The sequence below is a fragment of the Triticum dicoccoides genome, chromosome 1B, assembly GCF_002162155.2.
Source record: "Triticum dicoccoides isolate Atlit2015 ecotype Zavitan chromosome 1B, WEW_v2.0, whole genome shotgun sequence".
NCBI lineage: Eukaryota > Viridiplantae > Streptophyta > Magnoliopsida > Poales > Poaceae > Triticum > Triticum dicoccoides.
The window spans coordinates 321,867,285-321,881,947 of record NC_041381.1 but is presented as its reverse complement, the minus strand read 5'-3'; the positions used below and the strand labels follow the sequence as shown (position 1 = coordinate 321,881,947).

General features: G+C 45.8%; 1 protein-coding gene across 1 annotated transcript in view; it reads right to left on the bottom strand.

Moving 5' to 3' along the window:
- Window positions 1-7,969: 7,969 nt before the first annotated feature.
- LOC119332895 overlaps window positions 7,970-14,663 on the bottom strand; it is a 7,292-nt gene continuing 598 nt past the window's right edge. The window contains exons 2-3 of the mRNA XM_037605994.1: window positions 14,496-14,595; window positions 7,970-8,457 (exon numbers count right to left, since the gene is read on the bottom strand). Of these exons, the coding sequence (XP_037461891.1) occupies window positions 14,530-14,595 (66 nt within the window). The 3' untranslated portion in view covers window positions 7,970-8,457; window positions 14,496-14,529. The remainder of the gene's footprint in view (window positions 8,458-14,495; window positions 14,596-14,663) is intronic.

Sequence of the window (14,663 nt, the reverse complement as noted above, 5' to 3'; positions counted from 1 at the left end):
TGCAGCGGTGTAACCTCTCTTTTACCCGTTGTAATCTATACTTAAACATGGTGCTCAACGCTATATATTATTTCCGAATGATGTATGGCTTTCCTATGATGTTTGAGTAGATCCGTTTTTTCCTATGGGTTAATTGATGATCGTGATTGGTTTGAGTTGCATGTTTTATTATTGGTGATGTCCTATTGTGCCCTTCGTGTCGTGCAAGCGTGAGGGATCCCCGCTGTAGGGTTTGCAATATGTTCATGATTTGCTTATGGTGGGTGGCGTGAGTGACAGAAGCACAGACCCGAGTAAGTAGGTTGTTTGCGTATGGGATAAAGAGGACTTGATACTTTAATGCTATGGTTGGGTTTTACCTTAATGATCTTTAGTAGTTGCGGATGCTTGCTAGAGTCCAATCATAAGTGCATATGATCCAAGAAGAGAAAGTATGTTAGCTTATGCCTCTCCCTCAAATAGAATTGCAATAGTGATTACCGGTCTAGTAACATAGTCAATTGCTTAGGGACAATTTCACAACTCCCACCACCACTTTTCCACACTCGCTATATTTATTTTATTGCATCTTTATCTAAACAGCCCCTAGTTTGTATTTACGTGCTCTTTATTATCTTGCAAACCTATCCAAAAACACCTACAAAGTACTTCTAGTTTCATACTTGTTCTAGGTAAAGCGAACACTAAGCGTGCGTAGAGTCGTATTAGTGGCAGATAGGACTTGAGAGAATATTTGTTGGGTTCGACGCTCTTACTTACCGAAAGAGGCTACAATTATCCCGTATACTTGCGGGTCATGAATTGGAAAAGTAAAGATGCAAATAAAAGTAGATTGAAAGCTTATATGATAAAAGATAGACCCGGGCCATAGGTTTCACTAGTGGCTTCTCTCAAGATAGCATAAGTATTATGGTGGGTGAACAAATTACTGACGAGCAATTGATAGAAAAGCGAATAATTATGAAATTATCTAGGCATGATCATGTATATAGGCATCACGTCTGTGACAAGTAGACCGACTCCTGCATGCATCTACTACTATTACTCCACACATCGACCGCTATCCAGCATGCATCTAGAGTATTAAGTTCATAAAGAACAGAGTAACGCATTAAGAAAGATGATATGATGTAGAGGGATAAACTCATGCAATATGATATAAACCCCATCTTTTTATCCTCGATGGCAACAATACAATACGTGCCTTGCTGCCCCTGCTGTCATTGGGAAAGGACACCGCAAGATTGAACCCAAAGCTAAGCACTTCTCCCATTGCAAGAAAGATCAATCTAGTAGGCCAAACCAAACTGATAATTTGAAGAGACTTGCAAAGATAACTCAATCATACATAAAAGAATTCAGAGGAGATTCAAATATTTCTCATAGATAAACTTGATCATAAACCCACAATTCATCGGATCTCGACAAACACACCGCAAAAAGAGTTACATCGAATAGATCTCCAAGAAGATTGAGGAGAACATGGTATTGAGATCCAAAAAGAGAGAAGAAGCCATCTAGCTAATAACTATGGACCCGAAGGTCTGTGGTAAACTACTCACAACTCATCGGAGGGGCTATGGTGTTGATGTAGAAGCCCTCCGTGCTCGATTCCCCCTCCGGCGGAGCGCCGGCGAAGGCTCCAAGATGGGATCTCGCGGATACAGAAGGTTGCGGCGGTGGAATTAGGTTTTCGTGGCTTGTTCTGATGTTCTCGGGGTACGTGGGTATATATAGGAGGAAGAAGTAGGTCGGTGGCCGCCCGAGGGGCCCACAAGATAGGGGGCGCGCCCTGTAGGGGTGGGCGCGCCCTCCACCCTCGTGGCCGCCTCGGCTGCTTCTTGACTTGCACTCCAAGTCCTCTGGGTCACGTTCGTTCCAAAAATCACGCTCCCGAAGGTTTCATTGCATTTGGACTCCGTTTGATATTCCTTTTCTTCGAAATACTGAAATAGGCAAAAAAATGACAATACGGGCTGGGCCTCCGGTTAGTAGGTTAGTCCCAAAAATGATATAAATGTGTAAAATAAAGCCCGTAAATATCCAAAACAGGTAATATAATAGCATGGAATAATCAAAAAATATAGATACGTTGGAGACGTATCACCCCACACCATCTATCACATTATCAGGCGAACTCTATGGCCCGTCAAAGGACATTCTTCTGCAGCAAAGCTTGGAGGCTCAATGAAGACATTGGTCTTTTATATTCTCAATGGCATCAGCTTCAATGCTCAGGATTTCTTCATCCGACAACTTGCTGCATCGGCTCTGATATATTTGGTCTAAAGTTTTATGCTCCATGGGTAATGTGCCTTATCAAGCTTCACTCTGTTGTCAACTATCAGCCCTCTGCGCGCAACTATCTCATATTCCTGCCAGAGGTTGATATGTCTGTCGAAGCCATTTACCCAGAGCCTGCCAAGGAGCCAATTTATCTTCACAATGTCGATCATCAAAGTTTCACTCAACATGTTGAAGGAATTCATGCTGCCACTCGTGTTTATCCTTTGGCTGGAAATACACGTGCACCTCATCGTGCCCATACTGAAGCCACTGAAAGCACTATTGCTCATAGGCCTCGGAAGAGATCTCGTGTGCTCAATGACCGAGAGCTTCTCGTGGCCTTGCATCAGAAAGAGGATAAGCATCATTTCTGGCTCAAATGTCAAATGCAGAGTATCTTGATGGATGTTAATCGCATTCGCAATATAGCCACCAAGAATGCATTTGTCACTCATGAAACCTGTCGGCGGTCGTGGAAGAGTCTGACATTACTCAGTTCTGAAGATGATCTTCATCAAGATGGCTTCACAAAGAGATTCACATTTGACTCCACTCCTACCAGGAACGCTATCTTGCGTCGGACTCCATCGCTCGAAGACTATGAGTACTCCTCCTCAGCGGCCAATGTCAATGCCAGAGTCATCGATGATGAAGATGATGCTACTTCACCAACTACCACTTCGGCACGTATCGACACTGCACCAGGCCCCTCTGCACCACCAAACTCCAACGTTGACCCTGCTCCTCCATCCGCTCCTTCTGGGAACGAGTAGATGCTCTATGTCTTCAAACCTTTTTGGTCATTACTGACAAAAGGGGGAGAAGCATAGGAGTTGATAGTCTTCAAGCGAGTCCTTATGGGTGGCTGCATTACGTTTGCCAAGTTTTACAACTCTCGTCTTTTCATACATTTGGTTCTCTGAGTTGTAACACTTAAACTTGATGGTCGTCTGCTACTTTATCTGCTATTATGTGATGCGATGATAAATCCCGCATGAAGTCATTCTTCAGACGTCCATTTTTCATTATGCATTTCATTATCTTAGTTATTTGCTTATATGCATAATCAATTGTCTTCACACTTTGATGATGGCCTCCACAAAGCAAAACCTGCCATGTGCATTTGCATTCAAACGCAAATCATTTATATGCACATCTTCAAGGGGGAGCCTCGTCTTATGTATGAAGACAATACTCACAACACTAAACTTTCACATACTTTTATCCCCGTTGAAAACTTCAACCAGTTTGTCATCAAACACCAAAAAGAGGGAGATTGTAAGTGCATCTAGTGCCACCCCTAGTTGGTTTTGGAGTATTGACGACAAACCTGGTTGAGGGACTAATGTGTTTGTGAGAATTGCGGGATAACATAGGTAGTAGTCCCATATTGATTCAGTTTACCTACCAAAGATGACCCCTAAAAATGTGTGAAGACATTGAAGACAATGGTGGTCTGTGAAGACATTCACATTGAAGACTATGACAGGAGAAGACATCGCATGAAGACTATGGAGTGCGAAGACATAGTTGTTTCGTAGTTTCCTTTTCTTCTTTGTTGAGTCATAGGAACCACTGTACTGTTAAGTGGGGTCCAAGTGAACAAAGTCAAGAGTGACTGATGTGATGCTCAACCAAATCCTATGTCTTCGAGCGAAGACAATGAGAGCAAATCTTATCCAGAGTTGGACGAGTCAGTTTTTCTTGTAGCCCAAGTCAAGCTGCCGCGTGTGTTCGAAATCTGACCGTTGGACACGTGTCAGTTCCTTAGTGACCCAGGGTCATTTTGGACAAATCAGGTCGGATTGCCTCCTGGCTATAAATAGCCCACCTCCTACACCATAAATTGGTGGCTGCTCAGAGTTAGTGCACGGCTTTTGTCGTTTGAGAGCAACCCACCTCCGAACCCTTTGAGAGAGAATCCTTGCGAGGACAAAGCCCAAAACACCCAGAGCCAAAGAGTGTTAGGCATCACTGAAGTCTTTTTGTCCGCGTGATCTAAAGACTTTACACTTGAGGGCTGTGAATCCTCCAGCCGGTTAGGCGTCGCGTTCTGAGCATCCAAGAGTCATTGTGGATTGCCGGTGAACGAAGTCTGTGAAGGTTTGGAAGTCTCCCTTGAAGACTTACCAGAGTGATTGGGCGAGGACTAAGTGTTCTTAGCTCAAGGGGAATAAGGTGAAGACGCGGTCTTCTGAGTTGAATCTCAAGCTCCCTAACCAGACGTACATTTGTCACAGCAACTCGAACTGGTCGAACAAACCCCTTTTCCTCTCCGAGGAACTGGTTCTATCCTACCTCTCTCACCTTACTTACAGTTTGTCTTCATGAAGTCTTTGCCTACTTGCCTTATCTGTTTGACTTCACTATGTGAAGACTGTTGTCTGTTTGGCTGTCTGTTTGGCTTCATACTATCTTCCATCCTGATCCAATCTACCTAGCTTCTTATAGTCTTCGTGCTTTCACTTCATTGCTTACTTGACTATGGCTTGTCTAGTGTAGTCTACCTTCCGCTGCATATCAATAGGGTTATTTCTATCGTTTGTCTTCGAAACACCCATGTTTTGAAGACTTTCATAAAACTCGTCTATTCACCACCACCCCCCCCCACCTCTAGTCGAATACTAGCACTTTCATGACCCATCTGTTAGCTTAGCATTATGATCGTGTTAGTTTCATTGCTATTGTTTTCTTCATGACTTATACAAGTTCCTCAGACTATGAGATTATGCAACTCCCGAATACGGGAAGAACACTTTGTGTGCTACCAAACGTCACAACATAAAAGGGTGATTATAAAGGTGCTCTACATGTGTCTCCGAAGGTGTTTGTTTGGTTGGCGTAGATCAAGATTAGGATTTGTCACTCCGTGTTTCGGAGAGGTATCTCTGGGCCCTCTCAGTAATACTCGTCACTATAAGCCTTGGAAGCATTGTGACTAATGAGTTAGTTGCGGGATGAAGTATTAATTAACGAGTAAAGAGACATGCCGGTAACGAGATTGAACTAGGTATTGAGATACCGACGATCGAATCTCGGGCAAGTAACATACCGATGACAAATGGAACATCGTATGTTGTTATGCGGTTTGACCGATAAAGATCTTCGTAGAATATGTAGGAACCAACATGAGCATCCAGGTTCCGCTATTGGTTATTGACCGGAGACGTGTCTAGGTCATGTCTACATAGTTCTCGAACCCGTATGGTCCGCATGCTTAACGCGTTCGATGACGATTGTATTATGAGTTTATGTGATATGTTGTACCGAAGATTTTTCGGAGTCCCGGATGTGATCATGGACATGACGAGGAGTCTCGAAATGGTCGAGACATAAAGATCGATATATTGGACGACTATATTCGGACACCGGAAGTGTTCCGGAGAAGTTTCGGATAAAACCGGAGTGCCGAAGGGTTACTGGAACCCCCCGGGGAACTAATGGGCCTCGATAGGCCCTAGTGGAGAGAGAGGGGCCGGCCAGGGCAAGCCGCGCGCCCCCTCCCCCTGAGTCCGAATAGGACAAGGAAGGGGGGCGACGCCGCCCTTGCCTTCCCTCTCTCCCTCTCCTTCCTTCCCCCTCCCTTCCCCAAGTTGGAAACCTACTAGGAATAGGATTCCTAGTAGGAATCCTACTTGGGGCGCGCCCTACAGGGGCCGGCCGGACTCCCCCCCGCTCCTTTATATACAGGGGCAGGGGGCACCCTAGAACACACAAGTTGACAATTGTTAGCCGTGTGCGGTGCCCTCCTCCACAATTACACACCTCGGTCATATCGTCGTAGTGGCGAAGCCCTGCGCCGGTAACTTCATCATCACCGTCACCACGCCGTCGTGCTGACGAAACTCTCCCTCGGCCTCAACTAGATCAAGAGTACGAGGGACGTCTCCGAGCTGAACGTGTGTTGAACGCGGAGGTGCCGTACGTTCAGTGCTTGAATCGGTTGGATCGCGAAGACGTTCGACTACATCAACCGCGTTAACTAAACGCTTCCGCTTTTGGTCTACGAGGGTACGTGGACACACTCTCCCCTCTCGTTTCTATGCATCACCTAGATAGATCTTGCGTGATCGTAGGAAATTTTTGAAATTACCGCGTTCCCCAACAGGGTCATCCATGTGGAGGCAAAGCCATCGTAGCAGTGGCAAACTTCCCAAGATTCAAGATGCCAAGACCTCCAAATTCCTTTGGTTTGCAAACTTGTTCCCAGTTGACTTCACTTGCCACCAGTCACCTTGTAAGCTACAGCCCAAAGATAAGCCTGCCTCAACCTGACAATCTATTTCAGTACCTCCACCAGAAGGTCCTGCGGTGTAATGTGGTAGAAGCCAAGAGGACTCCCCAAAAAATGCCACCATCAACCTACCATCGTAAGGACCGCCTTGAGCAAGGTCATGCAAAGCGAGATAGCGACATGCTTTCCTCTCCAAGGTGCCAATTTACCAGCGGTGTTGTCTTCAAGATGTTGAAGTGAATCCTAATAAAAACTTTTGACAGTGAGAGGGAGGCCGATGTAACGAATAGGGAAGGCGGAACGGCACACAGGGAAGGATTGAAGAATATCATCAAGATCAATGCGCCATATCGGATGTGAGCAACTACCGAAGGATGCAAGCATGGTGGCGAGGAATTGAAAGTCATCCTTGATGGGGTCACGAAAAAACAGCATCATCATCTGCGTAGAGTGAGGCACGAATCCCCGTGTGCCTCCCGACAAAGGGTGAAGCTTTCCTTGAGAAGTGGCTTATTGAGGACATGATGCAGCAGGTAAGTGGCGAGCATGAAAAGCAAGGGGGACACTCGGTCACCCTGCCGAAGCCCATGATCATGCTTGATCAGTATCACTGGCAAGTCCATTGAGCAAGACTCTCGAGGACGCCGAAGAGAGAAGTGTTGAGATCCAATCACGGAAGCAGGTAGGGAAGCCATGGTAACTCAACATCTCCATCAAGTAGTCCCATCTAAATGAGTCAAAGGCCCAGGAGCATGGGTTTCTTAGTACGATGGAATCTTCTAGCCAAATTTCACACATACATGAAGTTGTTATGTATGCTTCTCTTCTTGACGAAATCACTCTATGATGAACATGATATCATTCATGTGGGGAGTCAGCCTAGTGGCAAGGGTCTTGGCGAGCTTGGCCACATCATAGGCAAGACTAATTGAAGTCAGAGATTTCCTCAGAAATGTCAGTAGACCTCTTCCAATGCAAAGGTGCTTAGATAAGGTGAAGTGCATTAAATAGCTTAGCAACTCAACTCCCCAATGCATAGGTGCTTAACTTGTTGCTAAGCCCACTTTATTAAATGATTTAGCACCTAAACTCTTTCATGCATTGGTCAGCTTCTTTCATTTAAATGGTTTGCCTTGGTTCGCACGCTTAGCATTGGTTCTTCCTGGGTCACCAAAGTGCTCTCTCTCCTCTTTAATTGTTGTGGCATGTCATTTTTTAGCTTATATGACATGCTTAGCACTTGTCCAACATGGAGCACTGGGAAGGGCCTTAGGAATGAGAGCAATATTTGCCGAGTTGAGCCATTGCAACTTCACCGCATGGAGGTTCAAGAAGCTATTAATCACAAGCATGATGTCATCTTTAATAATATCCCAACAATTCTTGAAGAATAATTTCCTGTAAAGCCATCGGGGCCTGAGCTTTGTCTTGAAGGGATGTACACTAGTCTTATATGCTGGGCAATCTTGTCCAGACATCCAAACATGATCAGGAGGAATAATTGTCACGGAGGTGCGCGCATGAGCAAGCAGTCGCAGTGCCATGACCAACTTGTTCAGACAGGGTAGAAACTTCCATGCCAACCTTACATGGTTAGGGGCAAAGAAAAAGATGCTCTCGTAAAGATTATACAAGCCCACGTCAGATGAAAATGGGAGTACTTATCTAGCTAATGGTCTTTTAGACAGAAACATCATCTATGAGTAGACAAACCTTTTTAACAACTCAAACCTATGCTATGTATGGCCATAGAAGGCCCCTTTCCACGCACCAGCTCACGCCACGTTCGAAACCAACATCTGAACAGATCACTCCGAGTGACAGGTTTCCTACCTCCACTTCTTTCACGAGTTTTGCCACGCCATCACTTTACACGGGAAACCTTGGAGATCGAGAAGCAGAGATGCAAAAACCTAGACGGCTAAAACGCTACAAGCCTGCAACAAAGAGAACGAATATGATTTAATTGGAGAATGTTTAAAGCGTTACGAAGGTTACTATTAACATATGAATGTTTTTCTTCTATGCATCTGAAACACCAGAGTAAAGGATTGTGTTAATACTGGAGCTGGTAAAAAATCCTTGTGTGTCGTTTATCTCTTTGTTAGACATCATTTTTTACAACAAACGAAAATGAACAGAATGCATCTGAAACTCGAGAGTAAAGAATTCTGTTAATACTGGAGCTGATCAAAATCCTTGTGTGTCGTTTATCTCTTTGTTAGACATCATTTTTTACAACAAACGAAAATGAACAGAATGGAGGTAGCCAGGTAGGCGGTGCTGTAGTAAGGTAAGCATAACCGCAATAGTAACACCGTAAACAAACAATCAAAGAATTCATAGCACATATAAGTTATTTCAAAGAACAATTGTGCACTATCATTTGTGTTGCTACATGGGCGGACAGACTTGAGGAATTGGGAGCATGGGAGCAGGAGTAACAAAATATTTTTGTTAGCAGGTCACCAAAGAGAAAAAACAAAATTTAAAGAGGTTGATCATGCTTGGTTAACATAAGGGGGCAACAGACTCAATCATAATATCCATTTTCTTCCAGAATCTCTTACAGATGGGATATACAAATCTATCCAAGCAGAATAAATAAGTTGATACATAATACCAGCGCAGCATTTATTCATGAAGAACGTTCTTTTGTATTTGAAAGAAAAGATAGAATTCCTCCATGCTTGTTCATGGCAAGATTTTACTCATAAATTACAAGCCTTCGAAAAGTCATGCTTTGCAGAGGACAAAATCAAGTTGTTACATCATCTGAGTCACATCATCCTTTTCCTTTCAAGGCAAGGGCCATTCGCAATCTCACATAATGTACACACTAAGCAATGTTTAACAGATTATCTTCTTTGTGCAAATTATTAGCTAAAGAAATAATCAATATCATTTTTTAGACAAGGATTTTATTTTGAAACCCAACTCCGCCTATGTTGTCTCAACATAGCCGGTCCCAAGCCCAGGTAAAGGAGGAGGGTTGTGAACTTGTGATAGGCTTGGCGAGCCAACGTCAAAACTCAGCCACTCTTACGGAGATGAAACCCAAAAGATTTTCGTTGGGGCGTAACCCTCTCAACGACACTGCATATCGGAATGGGCAAGGGCCAGGAGGTGGACGATACCGGCTTCAATCTGTGGTACACGGGGACAGCTGCAAACAGAAATGGCGTAGGCATTTTGATCAATAAGAGCCTCAAGTATGGAGTGGTAGACGTCAAGAGACGTGGGGACCGGATTATCCTGGTCAAGCTGGTACTGGGGGACTTAGTTCTCAACGTTATCAGCGTGTGTATGCCCCGCAAGTAGGCCACAATGAGAACACCAAAAGGGAGTTCTAGGAAGGCCTGGAGGACATGGTTTGGAGTGTACGGATTGGCGAGAAGCTCTTAATAGGAGGAGACCTCATTGGCCGCGTGGGTACATCTAACACAGGTTTTGAAGGGGGGCTTTGGCTATGGCATCAGGAATCAAGGAGAAGATGTCTTAAGCTTTGCTCTAGCCTACGACATGATCGTAGCTAACACCCTCTTTATAAAGATAGAATCACATCTAGTGACTTTTAGTAGTGGTTAACACTCTAGCCAGATTGATTTCATTCAGTCGAGAAGAGAAGATAGGCGTGCGTGCCTAGACTATAAGGTGATACCTGGAGAGAGTGTTTTCCCTCAGCATAAGCTTATGGTAGCTGGCTGCCGCTTTCGGATTCGTGTCCAGCGAGATAAGCATGCCAAAGTCGCTAGAACGAAGTGGTGGAAGCTCAAGGGGAGATAGCTCAGGCGTTCAAGGTGAGGGTCATTAAGGAGGGCCCTTGGGAGGAAGGAGGGAATGCAAACAATATGTGGATGAAGATGGCGAATTGCATTCGTAAGGTCGCCTTGGAGGAGTTTGGAGTGTGCAGGGGAAGTAGAAGCAAAGTTAAAGATACCTGGTGGTGGAATGATGATGCCTAGAAGGCTATTAAGGAGAAGAAAGATTGTTTCAGATGCCTATACCTGGATAGGAGTGCACACAACATAAAGAAGCACAAGATGGCGAAGAAGGCCGCAAAGCGAGCTGTCAGTGAAGTAAGGGGTCGGGCGTATGAGGATCTCTACCAACGGTTAGACGCGAAGGAAGGCGAAAGGGACATCTATAAGATGGCCAGGATCCGAGAGAGGAAGACGAGGGATGTTGACCAAGTCAAATGCATCAAGGACGGAGCAGAATAACTCCTGGTGAAGGACGAGGAGATTAAGCATACATGGCGGGAGTCAAGCCGTTCAATGGGGAGAATGATAGTTCTACCATTGAACTGGACGACTCCTTTGATGATAGCAGCATGCGTCTTGTGCGGCGAATCCAGGAGTCTGAGATCAACGAGGCTTTCAAAAGGATGAAAGGAGGCAGTGCGATGGGCCCTGATTGTGTCCTCATTGAGGTGTGGAGAGGCCTTGGGGACATAGCGATAGTATGGCTAACCAAGCTTTTCAACCTCATTTTTCGGATAAACAAGATGCCAGATGAATGGAAACGGAGTATATTAGTACCAATCTTCAAGAACAAGGGGGGTGTTCATAGTTGTACTAATTACCGTGGAATTAAGCTGATGAGCCATACAATGAAGCTATGGAAGAGAGTCATTGAGCACCGCTTAAGAAGAATGACAAGCGTGACCAAAAATCAATTTGTTTCATGCCTAGGAGGTCGGCCATGGAAACCATTTTCTTGGTACGACAACTTATGGAGAGATACAGGGAGCAAAAGGAGGACCTGCATATGGTGTTCATTGACTTGGAGAAGGCCTATGATAAGATACCGCGGAATGTCATATGGTGGGCCTTGGAGAAACACAAAGTCCCAGCAAAGTACATTACCCTCATCAAGGACATGTGCGATAATGTTGTGAAAAGTGTCCGAACAAGTGATGGCGACGCTGATGACTTCCCGATTAAAATAGGACTCCAGGGGTCAGCTTTGAGATTTGCTTTGGTGATGGATGAGGTCACAAGGGATATACAAGGAGATATCCCATACTGTATGCTCTTTGCGGATGATGTGGTGCTAGTCGACGACAGTCGGACGGGGGTCAATAGGAAGTGAGTTATGGAGACAAAACTTGGAATCAAAAAGTTTTAGGCTTAGTAGAACTAAAACCGAGTAGATGAAGTGCGGTTTCAGTACTACTAGGCACGAGGAGGAGGAGGTTAGCCTTGATGGGTAGGTGATGCCTCAAAAGGACACCTTTTGATATTTGGGGTCAATATTGCAGAAGGATGGGGGTATTGATGAAGATGTGAACCATCGAATCAAAGCCGAATGGATGAAGTGGCGCCAAGCTTCTGGCATTCTCTGTGACAAGAGTGGGACGGCGGTTCGACCCACAATGTTGTACGACTGAGTGTTAGCCGACTAAAAGGCGACATGTTCAACACTTAGGTGTGATGGAGATGCGCATGTCGAGATGGATGTGTGGCCACACGAGGAAGGACCGAGTCCGGAATGATGATATACGAGATAAAGAGTTGGGGTAGCATCGATTGAAGAGAAGCTTGTCCAACGTCGTCTGAAATGGTTTGGGCATATTCAGGGCAGGCGCCTCCAGAAGCTCCAGTGCATAGCGGATGGCTAAAGCGTGCTGATAATGTAAAGAGAGATTGGGTAGACCGAACTTGACATGGGAGGAGTCTGTAAAGAGATATCTGAAGGATTGAAATATCACCCGATCTCTCTTTACGGACTCCTCCCATGGACAGGGGTGCGTGGAAGCTTGCTATCCATGTGCCAGAACTATGAGTTGGTCGCGAGATCTTATGGGTTTCACCTCTAGCCTACCCCAATTTGTTCGGGACTAAAGGCTTTGTTGTTGTTGTTGTTGTTGTGATTTTATTTTGGAACCCCTAAACCCATGAATATTCTAAAAACCAGGAGCAAAACAAGATTTTACATTTGAGATGCATACCATATAAGAAACTGGTATAAAAACTTGATTTTGTTGAAATTACTTCAATGACAAATATTGCTACAGGTCTTCAAGGCAAAATAGCCTAAATTTTACCGAATCAAAATCACAAGAAGGCTTGAAAATTACTACAGAGGCAATATGGGAGAGCAAGCACAAAAGTGAAGGGCTGAAAAATTAAGCATGAAGACACGTTAAATAGTTGTTTGCTAGTTACTGCAGCCATGGTTCAGTAAGCATCAAAGTGGTACCTAATTGGAAAACTTTTAAGCTTCTGTCCCAACAGAATAATATGAATACTAAGAATAACAACGAGTGAAATAGCTTATCCTTGTAAGCCCAAATGGGTTTTCTCAAAACATGAGTACCGCACAGAAGTGCCTCATTAATACGATTCATGACAATGTTTAGAAGAGTGTTTTCATAAAGCAAAGGGCCCAAACAAAACAGGAAACACATATAGTCATAATCAACAATTTCAGCACAGCTTCATTATTATCCGCTATCCTATACAAAATAATAAAAACCTAACTCCAACAATATGTGGAACTGGTATTCAGGCAAGCTCTCCAACGGTTAATCTGGTTGAAGCCCCAAAACCCACTGGCCACTGATTTAGTGTGGATCGCTAAAGAGCGTCCTACATACTGTACTAGATCATCAGCCGCCGGTGAGATTTCTCATCCACTGCCCCTCCACTCCCATCCACCCTCTTGTCACCTCCCGAGGTCGCCGTAAGCCGTGCGGCTGCCAAGGACGGGGGCGGCGGGGCCTTCCTCTGTCATGGTTCCGGGTTGCGGCCGCGGTGGATCTTCAAGCGGGTGTCCTGGTCCGGCGTGTGCGCTGTCCGGCATCGACCGCGCAGCGATGGAGCTTCTTCTACGGTCGATGACCCACCCCGTCGATGCAATAGTTCCTGGCGGTGGTGGCACGGCTGCGGCTGCGGCTCCGATCGTGTGTGAATGTCTACCGACAGCAGGGACATTTCCTTGGGGTGTGGCGGAAGACAGTGGAGATGGATCCGTTGGTCCAACCGGTGTTGGGTGCGAGTATGCCAGCAAAAGCTTCTTTCGGCCTCGGCCGGAACCATCGACAACGGCGCCCGTAGGCGTCGTTACCTCGTTGGAGACATTGTAGGGCGATTCTCGGTCCCTGTGCGCTCCGGGGGAGAACCCCGGATTTAGGCTTTCCAGATCGAAGATGGCGATGTTCCAGCGTTGTCACCCCCATTGAGGCATTATCTTTGGAGCCATTCATCGGCTAGAGAGACAAGTGTTTGGCTTCGATGGCTGGGCGCAAGTCTCCGCATGCTTCTCGTGCGGTGACCAAGGTGGAGCGGCGTGGGATCTACGGTCTTGATAGCTGCGAGTCTGGGCAGCATGGTGCAACGGGTCTCGGCACTGGACACCGTTTGATGGGCATGCGCAGGAGGGTAGCGTTGTCTGGCGTCCTGGTGGCGTCGACGGCAGAAGGGTCTGGCAAGATCAATGCATTGATCACGCCTGAAGACGGGACGGCTTGAAGATGGCGGTGGTGGATTCTAGAGCGTGCACATGTGGTGTGTGTTGAGGGTCTGCTGCACCAGTTGGTGCTCCCGGCTAGCCGGCAGGTGGTTTGATGAGGCCACCGTTTTGTATGGTGAGGTAGGGACACATCATTAACCTTGTAGGTAGGGCGACAGGTTTCTCCAGGAAGATGGCTTTGGGTTGATCCATGTATTTATTTTGTAAGGCTTTGTCAAATAATATAATAATGGATGTGTGCATCGCTTGATGCCTTTTCGAAAAAAACATACTGAACTAGATGTCGACACTATGACAATGGTAATTCCAACATTTCAGCCAGCTCGCTAGTAGCCACAATCCTGCAGATATCGCACAAATCACCCCCGTAACTAGGCATTCAGACAGACTCTGTCACGCAGGCAACCAAGCAATCCTTGAAACCACAATCCATCATAAGAATTGCAGCCAATGATGAGTAAAAGGAGGGAGATGAAAGAGCAAGGAAGAAGGGCCTTACACCCAGGCAGCCACTGCGGGCCTGCGGCTGCTGTCTAGTGTTTCTTGCTCCGCGCAGGGAGCTTGGACCCGTCGGTGGCGAGCCTGTAGATCCAGTAGCCCTGCCACAGCACACAAAACACCCAAGTTTAGCCCCAATCCGGCCAGCGCTCACCCGGAGGAGTGTCTC